General features: G+C 41.8%; 2 protein-coding genes across 7 annotated transcripts in view; both read left to right on the forward strand.

Moving 5' to 3' along the window:
- Window positions 1–749, forward strand: part of grhl1 (grainyhead-like transcription factor 1) — a 19,397-nt gene extending 18,648 nt beyond the window's left edge. For all 5 annotated transcript variants that reach the window (XM_077557591.1, XM_077557609.1, XM_077557600.1 and 2 more), the window contains exon 16: window positions 1–749. This exon is cut by the window's left edge and continues 366 nt beyond it. The gene's annotated coding sequence lies outside the window, so the exon portion shown is untranslated.
- A 4,105-nt stretch (window positions 750–4,854) lies between these two features.
- Window positions 4,855–13,969, forward strand: klf11b (Kruppel like factor 11b). Of its 2 annotated transcripts, none has more exons than XM_077557637.1 (4): window positions 4,855–4,972; window positions 9,550–9,837; window positions 11,197–12,049; window positions 13,250–13,969. In XM_077557637.1, the coding sequence occupies exons 2-4, from the start codon at window positions 9,691–9,693 to the stop codon at window positions 13,549–13,551; spliced, it is 1,302 nt and encodes a 433-aa protein (XP_077413763.1). In that variant the 5' UTR covers window positions 4,855–4,972; window positions 9,550–9,690; the 3' UTR covers window positions 13,552–13,969. The 2 variants fall into 2 exon arrangements, with proteins under 2 accessions (XP_077413763.1, XP_077413753.1); XM_077557627.1 differs by lacking the exon at window positions 4,855–4,972 and adding an exon at window positions 8,718–8,942.
- The last annotated feature ends 907 nt before the right edge of the window (window positions 13,970–14,876 follow it).

Consider the following 14,876-nt stretch of genomic DNA (forward strand, 5'->3'; position numbering starts at 1 on the left):
AGCAGCGGTGTTCCTCATCATCCTGGCATATTGTGAGGAGAAACAGCTGGTCTTAATCAAGCCATAGCACTGATGATTACAACCGGTTATGATGAATAGTTACTGTATAAGCTCGCGAAATGAGCACAAACGTTGAGAGGGTGAAAGAAAAAGCCCGGAATATTCGACGTATTATTAAAGTAAATAAATAAAAACATGGCAGTATTTTGCATGTAAAACTCACCTTTGTACAATTAGGGTAGACATGTGCATGTTTTTAAGAGTAAGATGCTTGTTGTTTGAGAGTGAAATGGCTTAAATTTCTGACCAATTGAAATAATAGCCTCTTTAGTATTGTCGAATTGAAGGCTAAAATGCATTTTAGAAAAGCTACAATGATTAATTATTTGGTCTAGTAAAGTCTCTATGCTGTTCTGGAAGTGCAATATGATATTTGGATTCAGAAAAAAAAAAATGGTATAAAAGCTTAAAAATATTGTACATATCCTAACGCCTTCTGATCCTCTTTGTATCACAGTACTTGTGTATATATTTTGTTATTAAGAGAATGGTTGTGGGGGTTTTGCTTTATATATATTCAGATGTTTATCACACCTAATATAATGTTTTTATATGAATGTATTATTACATTATGTGTCAAGGGACAAGAAGTTTTTTTTTCATTTTAATGGAGGCAATGCTTTTTTTTGGGTTTGTTTTTTGTAAAGATTTGAATGCACAAAGCGCTCAATAAAAGCTCACTTGCTGTCTTCCTCTCTTCAAGTCGTATGATGTATGCGTGTGTATTTTAGTGTGTGTGTGTGTGTGTTCAAATGCGCAGGAGCAGATGTCTGCATGGGCATAGGCTCAACACTGTGGGGACTCAGGAAGCATGCACGGGTGCTGACGCCGCCTGGATGCCGTTTCCTGTGCTGGCCCTTTAAATAATATTTTTTTGTTCTTTGCTCAAGCTGTGCACTGATTGAACTGTAAATGAGAATTCCCTCTGAAAATGCCAATGATACATATAGAGATGCATATATGCCCAATCAAGATCAGCTTTAATAAAAAAAAAAATATATATATATATATATTTTATTTTTTATTTTTTTTAAATGTCGAAAAAAAAAAATATATATATATATATCGAAGAAATTCACTCCACTCGCTTTTCAAATTCTTCTACTACTACTACTCTTTCTTCTCTTATTTACGGTACCCCACATATGTTACTATCAAGGCTATTATAGTAAACCAAAACTAACAAAATAACCTAAACTAAAATTGACCAAACATTTAACAAAATAAAATAATAAAAACGAAAATGCTAGTTCTTGCTAGCTGCCTCTTGTTAGCCGCTCCAGCTAATTCTAGCTAGCCACCCGGCTCACCGCTCACGCTAGCTCCTATTCGGCGAGTCGCTCGCTCGCTCACTCTAAATAAAATAATAAAATAAACCAAAAATAATGTAGAAATGCACGATATATAGCACAAAATCATGCTGTTGAATTAATTTGAAAACATATTGACTGCTTAGTGTCATTCATGATCATAAATGTCATGGGTGTGCTTCCACGTGTGTGTGTGTGTGTGTGTGTGTGTGTGTGTGTGTGTGTGTGTGTGTGTGTGTGTGTGTGTGTTCTTGTTATTGTCAGATAGTGGGGCCTACATTCTGGGATTTCACAGAGTTGTGGGGCCCACCCGTCCATGTGGGGCCCCACAAGTTCAGACCTCTTTTTGAGATTTGAATTGGGTTATGGTTGAGGTTAGGGTAAGGAATAGGGGTAGGCAATCATTTTTGACGGTTGGGGTTAGGGGAAGGGGCTAGGAAATGCATTATGTCAATGAGATGGCCCCACAAAGATAGTAAAACAAACTTGTGTGGGTGTGTGTGTGTGTGGAGGATGTCTCATGTAGATATCATTTAACCAAGCACACGCGACAAACATTACCATACTGCCCCCTGATTTTCATCCCTTTAGGATAAAGCCATCTGCTCTCAGTCTTTTACTCTCTCTCTTTCTCTCTCTCTCTCTCTCTCTCTGTCTCTCTCTGTCTCTCTCTCCAGCCACTGTGCCAACTTTCCTCACTTGTCCTCATTTCACCTCACACTTGCTGTTTCTGTGCTCGAAAGCTAGCCAGCTCTTTGCTTTTAATATATTCCGAGGAAGAAAAAAAAAAGGAAAATCCGGGGTACAGCAGAGGACATTTTTGTCTCTCAAATTCATTTTCATCACCATATCTCCATATATGGCAGCTCATTTGAACAGTGAGCCTTGAACATGTCTGCCTCGGAGTCAAGAGATTCTGAGTTCAAATGTCGGTTCAGGTCTTGCTGAGTATGGTTTGCGTGTTCTCCTCGCGCCTGCGTGGGCTTTCTCATCACCCGTGACCCTAATGAGGACAAGTGCTATAGAAAACGGATGGCTTCAATATGTATTGTCCTCAATTGCTCTGATGTCATCACCTACTTGCATACAGATTCACATTATCGGTGGATTACTTTTGAAATATTTCAAGTTTATTCTAACTGTTTAAATAAAGTATCATTGCTGTCCATTCAAAACTGCTGTGCTTCTATCAGACTTTAGAGATCAATGGTTTTCATTGAACAGCGTGATATGTGATTATGTAATAAACAAACAATATTCAATATTTTGCACATTTGTAAAAAAAAAAAGAGAAAAAAAGTACCATAACTTATAACCCCCCCCCCTTTTTTTTTATTGTTGAATACCACTTTTTTTCAAACCAATACCAATTTAAATACTAAATTCTTGATTAGTCACCGATACCAAGTACAGATACCACTGGTACTGATACATACAATTTCCCCCAAAAAACTATGACAGAAAATAAAAAAAGACCTATTTAAACCAATATAGCATTTTCTTTAAAATTGCATTGAATTAATGACTTGAATTGAATATTCTTCTACTTTGAAGTTCCTGATTGTTAAATGGCCATAAGAGGGTGGTCAATACAGGTATCGACCATCGTCACGAGTACTAATACTTTGAAAGGCTGGGTTTCGGCCCGACACAAGCACCTGGCATTGGTAGGGTCGTATATAGAGAGAGTTTGGCCAACTCTGTTTCAGCAGGGTAACAAGATGGCGTCCATATGTCATATGACCAGCAGTTGACCAATCACGCTGTGATTGGTAATTCTTTTGTTACTTTTAATTTTTGTATTTGGCTGATTTTTGCGTACAATATTTTTTAATTGCAGATTTTGTTGCCTTTGTTGATACCATAATTTTTTGGGATATGTTTCATTTATTTACTCTTTTTATTGATAAAATAGATGTGTACACACTTGCCATGTCTTGATTAATGTAACTCAGCTTTTTAAAAGTATTTTCCATGTAATTATTTTTAAAGCATTATATTTGCTTACTTTTACATTTTAACCACTATCTAATAATATATTCTCACTTTTTTATTGTATATTTTCCACTCCAGCAATTTAATATCCCAATTAAATGCTTGAATACAACACTTCTTTCTCTCTTTTTTTTTTTTTACCTCCAAGTAATATAATTATGTTAATAAGTGCAAATTAGTTCAAATTATTAACAGTAATTATGAGAGAAAAAAAAAGAAAGCTTAATGTGAGTAGATTAATTTAAAAAACAAAACATACACAGCATAAATGTCAGACTGACAATGAGTCACCTCCCTCATTTTTTTTTTTTTTAGCGACAGCACAAGTTGTCTATAGGTGAGTCACTTTCACAGAAACGCTCTCAGAGGTAAAAAACTGAAAACGTCCTGCTGGGAGCCGATGAACTCGCCGCGTACACACTTGTTATGACATAACACAAGCTCTCCTTTGTTTCTTGTGTGCACTGAAAATAGCAGCGATCGTCTCCAATGAAGTGATGCACACCGGAAATGGAATCAGCACCACCCAGGCTGCTTTAGGATTGAACACAAAACGAATTATATGATGACAATTCCCCACGATTTTGCAGCCCACAACTGCATCATTAGGCGGCGCACATGCTCAGTGCGTCTCCAAGGGGGAGGCTCCACCGTAGGGAGCCCGGCAACCATGCCTCCTGCTCCTCAAGTTGCCATGACAACAGACAGCCAGCCAGCAAGCGAACTAGCAATCAGTGTCTCCTAGCAGCAGATTGGCCTCAGTGTCTCCCGCTGGCCAATCAGGAAGCGGCGGCTTGTGCTGGAATGTGTTGTTGTTGCTCATGTGTGGGAGAGAAAAGGGGGCTGGGCCACGTCTGCTGAGCTACACAAAGCGGCCGCCATGTTCGCGGCAATGACATCATCACCACTGCTGCACTTCAGCGAACACATTCTTGACTCTCACCTCATGTGAACTAGGAAAGCTAAAAATGTGGCAGTCCAAATGTTTGTGTGTATTCCTTGTAATCTGCATTACATTTAATTTTAAATCACCATTTTTTGTTTCTGTATACTGTACAAAACAAGTGAAAAATAGGAAGTACAGCTGTAAATGAATGTTTGCGAAAGTAGTGAATATTGATTTCTTTGCAGGGTTCGTTCAAGGTCGCAAATGTTTGCTAACGGTTTTAATGTGTTTTCCTGTCGACAAGAAAAACAGTCAGCAATCGTTAAAAGTGCTGGTGAACAACTGGCGAATGTTTGCAACCTTGAACAAGCCCTGATGAAACCTACTTAGAAATCGATATTCACTAACTTTGCAAACGATCGCCGCTCAATGGGAGATGTACTAAGTACTTCTGCATTTACATCCAGTAACCCCCCCCCCCCTCATCACAGGTTTATTTGTTTATTTGTTTATTTACAGTTAACAACATTAATTTAGTCTAACTCGCATTTATATTGAGTGTAATTCCATTCTTGACCATGAGATAGCAGTACATTTAAGGTGAGAGGGTGTTCATTTGTATGAAGAAGAAGAAAACAGGAAGTGTTTCAAGATATCTTAGTTTTCGGTGAAAAATTGAAAAGTTCATCTGCTGTAATGCTGCTTTGTACACCGACAGAAAGTGAGTGATGTCGATTCATTGTATAATGTACGTCTTTGGCCATGGTTGTTGATGTATATTGAGAGGTGATAAGTTTGTTAGTTTGGAAAAAGGGTGGTTTGTTTACTGTAAACACAGAGGGATTGGTACACTGTTCAACTGTTTGTACAATATTTTTATGTTATCCATTGCTCTTGCTCTCTCTTATACACGTTTAAAAGTGTTTGTATTATTTTATTTTTATTATTTGTTAGTGTGGTTTGGAACTTTGTGCAGTTTGTCACTTTTTTACTCACAACTGCCACCTCTGGTCCGCGTGCGAGTACGTGTACGATCTTAAAGCGACAGCCACGGTTGACAAACGAAGACATGGCTTCAAATGAGATAAGAAAGAAACTGATAAAAGCTGATAGGTGCAGTCAGAGGCTCTTCGTACTCATCTGGGCATTGGTGGAGCATGCATGATGTAGAAAAAGCTTTAACATTACCTTTTTAAATGGCACAATGCACCTTTAAACCCTGTGATGGGGGCGGCAAAGACAATTCTGATTCGTAGCTAGTTCATTGTCCGTAACCTCGAAAACCACGAATATCTGAGTGATTGTAAAGTGAGGATGGGTCACATAGAACTTGTGAAACCGTTGTCTTCAGTTGCCTGTCAGCAAACTGTGCAGGAGCTGTTTGTGAAATGTGGCCCCCGGGTTGGTATATTTAACCCTGCTCGGGCAACTCCCCCTTCCCTCCCTCCATATCCTCGATGACTCCTGGACTTCCTGGACGGGGGGGGGCGGCACACAGGAGGAGGTGTGCGTGCGGAGGCCCGGCTAGGGCCCTCCATAACCTTTCCTCCAGATTCCCTGACTGAGTTGGAGCGGACTTCCCCATTTTGGAGCGCAAACAGCAGTCGGGAGCGGGCTGCCTGTCGCACGTTTACTCAACCACCCCCACCCCTGCACTGCGTGCACTCACTCACTCCTCCCGTTTCTCTGCAATGCCACACACTGCCCTCATTGCACCCTACAGTCATGCTTGGACTGTATGGGACCCACACACCACACGCATGGTCTTCATTGGCGGCAGGGCCACACACACCTACTTCTACTGCATGCAAATGTTAATTCAACTGTGACGTTATGGGTATAGTGCAGTCAGAAATAAATTTTTTCCACCTTTATTTTCAGTTTTAACCCCTTATAATAATCATTTATCAATTATATTTGTTTTGAATCGAATTAAGACCAGGGATGTTATCGATAGCTCTTTTTTCCCCCGACCCCATACCTGTAGTACGTACTACAGGAATACAAGTACTCGATTCTTGAGGAGTCACCGATACCAAGTACCTATACCACTACCAGTGATGAAATTTCCTCACACAAAAAAACGACAGATAGAGAAAGAAAGACCGATTTATCCCAATATAGCATTTTTCCTTAAAATTGCATGAAATGAATGGTAATTTATATCTGTCGCGAGTACTGAAAAATTGGAATAAGGTCAGGTATCGGCCTGATACAATACCTGCCATTGGTACTCGACAATCTAGTTTTTTTTTTACTTTGCAAAACAATGACCATCATCAACATTATTTTCTGACATTTTACGAATCAAGCCAGGAGGCAAATCAGCAGAAATTTATGTTTGAAAAAAAAGTAAAAAAAAAAAAAAAAAAAAGAATATTTCTTTAAATCCAATTCATTAAACAGTAAATTATTCCATTATAAAAACAATTGTTAGTTGCAGCCCTCATTTGCTACTTCAGCATCCAGTTGGCCCTTTTCTATAGAGTTCACCCACCAGTGGGAAGGCATCAAATGGTTCCAAATGGTTTTAGCTGCGTCATTCTAAAAATTGGTTTTCATTGTACTCAAAAATGGAAAACTCATCGGGGGAAATTAAATGATATCCATCCATCCATTTTCTGTTGTGCTTGTCCTCATTAGGGTCACGGGTGAGCTGGAGCCAATCCTAGCTAACTTGGGGTGAGTTTTGGGCGAGGCACACCCTGCACGAGTCATCATCCAATCACAGGGTACATAGCACACCTATGGACAATTTTAAGTCTTCAATGAGCCTAGCATTTCTGTTTTTGGAATGTGGGAGGAAGACAAAGAAAACCCACGCAAGCGCAGGAAAAACATCCAGGCACAAGCTGAAATTCAAACCCAAAAACGGTGTGCTCCTTTGACTGTTGATATTCTTGGCTGTTTTTTTTTTTTTTGTCAGTGTGGGCCTTGTGACACATGCTCCTTTCATTTGCACAGTTTCAGTGATATAACGTCATATGTAGGTCAGGACTAACTTTGCTCTTGCGTATGTATTATTGAGGCTTATTTTTCAGAATGTTTTCATAATCTGGACAAGAAAGGGTGATGCTTTTGGTTATCAGTTGTTCTGCAGGTTGGAATGAGGTTTGGGGGTCTTTTAGCATCAAGCCTACACACACACACACACACATGGACACTGACAAGTTACCTTAATGTAAGGGTTTGAAACACACTATAGTCTGTACTCCAATTACAAATTCTCAAGAGTATAATTCGACCCTGGCCAACATGAAATTCGAAAAACATAAAAACCTCAAAAGACCTGTAACAAGACCTGTAACAACAGCCCGGAAACACTCATTCTCATAATATGTATTATAAATAAACTAGATTATCAAATCAAAATTTGCTTTAAAATTAAGGTATTTTAAGAACCATTAACACCGCTGTGGCTTTATGTGGAGGAATAATAACTATTTTACTTACATTTCAAAACACGAAAATATTTTTTTAAATTAAAGGTAAATCATTTTCTTTTTATAATCTTGTTTCCTTTAATCAACAGATGCACAAACACCTTAAAAACATAAAAGGCGCGCGCGCAACATCCAACGCTAATGTTGCATTCAATGACTATCGGAAACTGCTCCGTGTCGCCCTGCATTCATGCTGCGTTTGAGGCAACAACTATGTTGTGAACGTCGCTTTGCCTAAAATAGACGCTTCTCCAAATCACCCCCGTATCATCGATTTTGCGCCGAATATTTGAAAGCCATGGTGTTTTCCATGCCGCGTGGTTAAGTAACTGACCTGGATACACATTTTGCGTGTGACGTGTGGACAATAATGTACTCATGTTAAGCAGCTGCAGTTGCAGCTTTGCATTGTGCAAGATGTGATTTAGTTGAGGTTACTTGGACGAAATAATATTTACTTTTAATAATTTACTTTTATTGGCCAAACACATATCAGTATAGTACAAACTACATTCTACGTCGTCGCCCGCTTCTGACAAACTAAAATTCTCCTCAAATAAATATTGTTATCAGTCTGTTTTTGCGCAAGTATCTGTACTTCTGCTTGAGTATAGCGTGGCAGTTATTTTGCCACTTGCTCAAAATTCACCCGACGATGCATTATTATGTCGATCCACTAGCGTTTACAATTCAGCATCATCGTTAATACGCGATGCTGTGGTAAACGTGAAAAATCTTAAAATTCCCACAGTCCGCGGATGCAGCATACACTCGATCGACCTTTCGCCTAGTTTAACGGATAGCAGTTCACCGGGTTTACTCTGACACCGCTGACTCGCGAGGCCACGCCCACCAACGGCCACGCACCCCGTTTCCTCCAACCGCCCGCTGAGCACGCACTGTCCACGCGCACGCCGCCCGCCGATTGGCCGAGGCGCCGCACACACGAGATTGCGATTGGCCGAGTGTTGCCACCCGCCCGGTGCGCGTTGTGAGTTTTGTTTTTCTTTTTTTCTCTCCGCCCCCTGTTTTACTCACACAGCTGAGAGAAAAGAGGGAGCCAGTCCGAGAGTGGTGGGAAAAAAAAAAGAAACGACCTCAGCCCTGCCTCAGAACAAGCACCGGCACCGGGAAGCGCTGTGTCTTTGTTCACTTAACTGGGCTTTGACTAGCACATAAAAAAGTGACATTTGAACGTGTTGATCACTCATGCCAGCCCGGAAGTATATTGAAATGGACCCTCGCGGGGTAAGACGTTTTTCTATATAGTTGTTTTAACGGTTGTGATGTCTTTATTTTTATACTGTAACTTGTTAATGATCGTTTGACCGTCATGACTTGCTTTACCGTCATCGTTACGCAACCTGTGGTCAATTTTGAAGAATGACAGCATCCCTTTTTGCGCAAAAGGCACATTTTTTCGTATTCTTTTTAATTCAATCTTTTAATACATGCAATGTCAATTTAGTATATAACTCTTTTGATTTTCCATTAATGTGTGTGTGCGTTAACCTTTAAAGGTTTTGTTTACTGGAAGAAGGCATAATAGGCATGATCAAGCTTCCAGAGGCAAACTTGCTTTATGGGGATTTCACATGGCTCATCTGGGCAGCACGTCACTCTTTGGTCTATATTTGGCCATGGGAGGCGTCCTGCCTCCAAATGTGGGGCAGTGCATGCTGGGCCAGAGTGTAATCAGTAACTCAGCAGCCCTCCGCCCTCTCACTTCATTTGCAAGTTGAGATGCAGGAAACAGTGACTGAGCAGACGGCCCACCTATTGTCATTGTGCTTATTTCCGCTCTGTGATGCGAATTGAGTCAGAACTTGATCGTTTACGCCGCTCTTCCCTTCAGAACAAGCCCGCCGATCAGTGCGGGTCCTACGCAAAGCGGAGGCGGCACGACACCGTCGAGCTGCCCGTCCCCGGTGGCAACAGCAGATGCTCTCCCGGTCTGGAGTACACGGACCTGGAGGCCGCCGAGGCGCTGGTGTGCATGAGCTCCTGGGGGCACTTTGTCGGCGGCAACAGGCCCAACCCCTGCAAGCCGCGACCCCTGACCCCGGCCTCGGACTCCTGCGACTCCATCCTGCCGCCCGAGCTCCCGGAGCCCCCGAAAGACTTTGTGTCCCTTTCTTCTCTGGTAAGATTCTCAAGACTGACCTCTAACCCCTGCATATGCAATCTGGTGACATGTTGATGCTCCAGAAACAATTAGAAGTGAGTTGAGGAGCTTCATTGATATAAAACGAGTTATTTGCTGCCACCTTGTGGCCTCTGCAAATAAAACATCTTTTAAGTGGAGTCAATTACTCGGCTGATATTTAATATTTACCTCGGGGGTCAGTTCTTATACCCCACAAATATCACTGTGTAGGTTAACATTAGAGCAGTATATGATATGTTCTGGTATGTTTGAAACTGACTGGCGGCCACTTCCGAGTAAATCAAAATTAGCTGGCATAAGTTGCAGTTGCCCACAACTCAAAGGAGGATAAGCAGGTAATGAGTTATTTTGGGTTGAAAAAGTTTGAGGTAAGAGCAGTGTTGCCCAACCAGCTGTGGGAAAGCATCCAATTTCACCCAATTAGCCCCAAAAAATTATAATTTGCCTTTACACGATCAGGATTGTTAAGCCAATCAGCAATCAACGAGTTTGAAATAATTGATCACTGATTTGATTAGATGATGAAGCAATACATCTATTAAAAAAAAGAAGGTTATATTCACCCTACAACCATTCGCAGGTGATAGAGACTGACCCCCAAAAACACGGATAAACATTAAATATTACATTTAAAGCCAATCAATGACATCATTGATACATTTTTAAGACATTACAGCCGATCACGATTTTGCATAAAATGCAACATAGTGATCAGTCGATCAGATCGGTGTAAAGTTTAAAAAAAAAAAAATCAAATACTCGATTGATCGGCCACCGTTTGTGATCGGCCGATTTGCATGGACAAGTGCGTGATTGGCATATGTCAATCAATTTTGATATATAAAAAAAAAAAAATCGGACTCCTCAATTAATCGAAAAATATAATAGACGGATAATCGTTAGTGAGCAGCATAAAAAAATGTGCAGCTAATCTATGTGATTGGAATTGGTATCTGCCAATCTCAATTACGGACGATCAGTATTGGAATCGGCAGCATAAAATTGTGATCGGAACACCCCTAATAGGTTTGGTCGTTTTTCTATTCCAGTGACTTTTAGTGGCAGTGGTAATGACATTATCCATGAATGTGTATCCAACAGGATTTTTGTTGTGTGTGTGTGTGAGGGATTTCTCCTAATTGGTCCAATTAAGGTTGGGGAGCACTTGACTCAAAAGCAGTTCCCCCTTTAACACTGCTTAGTAAAATTGGGTATGCATGTAAATTACCCATCCAGTGGAAGAGGATTTATTTGTTCTGCCTGTCACTATATGAGACGACCACCTAAGGCTTGTCTGGACGCTCCTCCTAATCGTTGTCTTTGGTCTCGTCACAGTGCATGACTCCGCCTCACAGCCCCAGCTTTGCCGAGACCTCGTCCTCCAGCAGCGGCGCGTCCTCGCAATGCGCCGCCTCCTCCGTGGCCAAGAGCCCGCCCTCGCTCGCCCCTCCCTGCAGGTCCATGGCCACCAGCGTAATCCGCCACACGGCCGACAGCTCCCCCTGGCAATATCACATTCCGGTGGCCCCCAATTTAGAGAAGGTGACGGCCTGCCAGCAACAGCAGCAGCAGAAGAAGAACATCACACCTGCATCGCCTTTTCTTGACACACATTCAACAATCAAGGCCGGTCCTCCCAAGCCCACTTTGGACAATGTCCCCGCACCTTTTCCTGTTAACAGCCAAGCGCAAAGCAGCCCCCTTGCTCAGGCGACCCTGACCCCGCCTCCGGTCGCCAGCCCTCAAATCATCTGCCAGATGTTCCCCTTCAGCGGCCAATCAGGTATCATATCAGCCTTAATCCCCAGCGCGGTCCAGACGTGTTCCGCCGGGGCCCGGACTGCCTCCACGCCGATTCTCCCCCAGCCCGCCACCGCCAACCCCGCCGCCGTGCAGCAGTCCCTCATCGTGGGCTCGGCCGTCCCTCAGGGCACGGTGATGCTGGTCCTCCCCCAGTCCTCGGTGCCCCAGGCAAACCACGGCCCTCAGACTGTCATGACGCTGGGCAACACCAAACTGCTCCCGCTGGCCCCGGCCCCGGTCTACGTGCCGACGGGGCCCGGCGGCAACGCGGTGGCCACAAAGATGGACTTTTCCCGCCGGAGAAACTACGTGTGCAACTTTCCCGGTTGCAGGAAGACGTACTTCAAGAGCTCGCACCTCAAGGCTCATCTTCGCACGCACACGGGTGAGCAGATTTTTGGCGCGCCGTTAATAACTCACAAGGATGCGGAATTCAGTTGCGGCTGCCGCAACGTCCTGTTTGTAAGAATTCCACAGAGGAGGAGAGTGATCTCAATGTTTCCCAACTTTGAGTCAAGGCACATATTTTACAAAAAAAACCCGGTAAACTCTAAAAAATTGTGGATGTTAGGGACCAAACTCTACAAGGAATTAAAAAAAAAAAAAGTAAATGTACCACAAAGTATATTCCTAAACTTAGATGTTCCACATTATTTGATTTTGAAAAAAAAAAAAAAACGTTATTTAAATACTCCATGTGCATGTTGTTATAGCATTAGCTGAATTTTAAAAGTTATTTAAACACTCTTAAAAAATAACCCATAATGCGATACTATTATTATTATTATACAATTAATATTTTTAATATATTTATAGTGAGCTAGAGTAATGGCTACAATTACATACAGTGTAATAGTGTACTAATCCAGTTATTTCCAGTAAACAAATCCCCCATAATTTTTAATAACAAATTTACCATCTCACAATATACATCAGTAATCATGCCTAAAGATGTACATTATAAAAATCAACCTTGAGACATCAGTCTAAAGCAGAATTTACAGCAAAAAAGCTTTACTTTTAACTTCCTCTTCTTCTTTCAAATTTACACCATTGCAGAGTAATTTGTGCTGCCATCCAGTGGTCAAATGTGGAATTACACACCAAATAGATGAGAGACCAAAACAGTTATTAGTCGTTAACTATAAAATAAGCGGGGGTTTACTGCATTCTTAAAAAAAAGGGGGGGATCTCGTTTCAACTTAGCCACAAATCTGGTGCCATCTAGTGGAAGACAATTGAATTGTTCTGCCTGCCTGTCACTACATTGCTGGCGTGGACAGATCAACAATGATACATTTTTTGCAGTATAGATTATAAAAACAAAAAGTTCTTCAAGATTAGATATAAACCAAATAATTATTAACCATTAAACCAAGAGTGCCATCTAGAGGAGTCAAAAAATATCACGAGTGCTTCATGAAGCTTCATTTGGCCATCATTGTAAAAAGTTAAATACAACTGAATTGTATTTAAGTGGTAGATAATATGGCACCTGTACCACACTTTTAGAATCACACCTGTACACGTTGATGTGTTATGACTGCTAAGTGACTGACTGACCTCCCCTTTTTTTTTTTTTTAGGTGAAAAGCCATTCAGCTGCAGCTGGGACGGCTGCGACAAAAGGTTCGCCCGCTCCGACGAGCTCTCCCGCCACCGGCGGACGCACACCGGCGAGAAGAAGTTTGTGTGCCCCGTGTGCGACCGGCGGTTCATGCGCAGCGATCACCTCACCAAACACGCCCGGCGCCACATGACCACCAAGAAAATTCCCACCTGGCAGGCCGACGTTCGGAACCTGAACAAGATGGCCGCCGGCAAGAACCCTCCCGCCAAAGCCAATCTGGCCACGATAAGCATGCTGGTACCTGCCGGCTCTCAGTAGGCAAGGAACACTTAACTAATGCAGGGAGCGGCCCGGCACATACGGACGGCCGTCTTGACTCACGGGAAGAAAAGAAAACAAACATGCACTGGACCTTTACATCTCTACTGCTCATTTGTACATTTACACAAAAGGATTCTTTTTGTTGAATGGATGCACTCTTTGCCAAAGCCTTTGTACGACTTTGAATTTCGTATTTTCCACCCTTCCGCAACATTTTTTTTTAATTTGTTGTGACACATTACGTGAATGTTTTGTTGCCTATTTGAGGAACGTGTTGATATACAAACAATGTAAATATGAATATGTAATCACCATTACTACGACAATACCTTTATGATTACTGCATACCTCTATGTGTAACTTTCATATTATTTAATACATATTTGTAATTAAAAAAGATGACTCATTTACTGTTCACGCTGTCTTTGTTGCTTGTTTTCTACTTTTAGTCATGACTTTTCCCAGCATCTAATCCAGGAAAAATAAGGTGTGGGCTCTCAGTTGAGTCAGCGATCCTCCATAAAAGACAGTGAGCGGTGCCTTCCCACATCCTGCGTGTCACACTGTTCGCCCTCGCCGCCCTTTTTTGGTCTGAAGCTCGCACGCGCATCCTCCCGAATGTGCTGACGAGCATGTGGGCCAGCTTCCCTTCTGGCTCACTGATTGGTTTATCTGTGCTATTAAAGCTCGGTTTTGTAAGACCGCGCACAGACGTCATGTCTTGTTTATACACCAGGCTGCCAGACTGCTCAATGAGTCAGGGCAGACCAAAAATGTTGAGTGTGCGCTCTCTTTTATTGCACACCATTAAATCCCATTCACTTTATTTCTTGATAAAGTTCACATTGACATGATTGAAAACAGATTACAATGCATTATGAACACTTTGATTCAATTGATTTAAGAGTGATACACAAAAAGGGGCCAGTAATGAGAGTAGTAGTTAGCACATCTGCCACACAGTTCTGAGGCTGTGAGTTTGAAACTTGGCTCAAGCGTTCTCTTCACTTTCGTGGGGGTTCGACTCCGACTCCCACATTCCAGTTGTACCCGCCTCTAACCCAAAGTCATCTGGGATGAGCTCCAAATTTCCCATTACCCTAATAAGGACAATGATAAAAGGATAAAAAAGGGAAAAATTCCAACCTTTTTGAAACTGAAAGCTACTTTTTGGGTACTGATTCCTGCAATGATGCCCACGAGAACCACGTTGGCGATATATGTAACTTGTAACTTATTTGTATCATGAACAATCCATTGATTTTCAAAACTTCTTATTCGCTACGATTAATTACTAATTACACCATAGTTTATTACTATCA

Source organism: Vanacampus margaritifer, chromosome 1 (genome assembly GCF_051991255.1).
Source record: "Vanacampus margaritifer isolate UIUO_Vmar chromosome 1, RoL_Vmar_1.0, whole genome shotgun sequence".
In the NCBI taxonomy this organism is placed as follows: Eukaryota; Metazoa; Chordata; class Actinopteri; order Syngnathiformes; family Syngnathidae; genus Vanacampus; species Vanacampus margaritifer.

Bases quoted from the DNA above. Each gene is read 5' to 3' on its own strand.
- klf11b (XM_077557627.1), top strand. From the start codon at position 8,904: ATGCCAGCCCGGAAGTATATTGAAATGGACCCTCGCGGG. The intron at 8,943-9,549 runs GTAAGACGTTTT...TCTTCCCTTCAG, and splicing joins TTGAAATGGACCCTCGCGGG to AACAAGCCCGCCGATCAGTG. The intron at 12,050-13,249 runs GTGAGCAGATTT...TTTTTTTTTTAG, and splicing joins TCATCTTCGCACGCACACGG to GTGAAAAGCCATTCAGCTGC.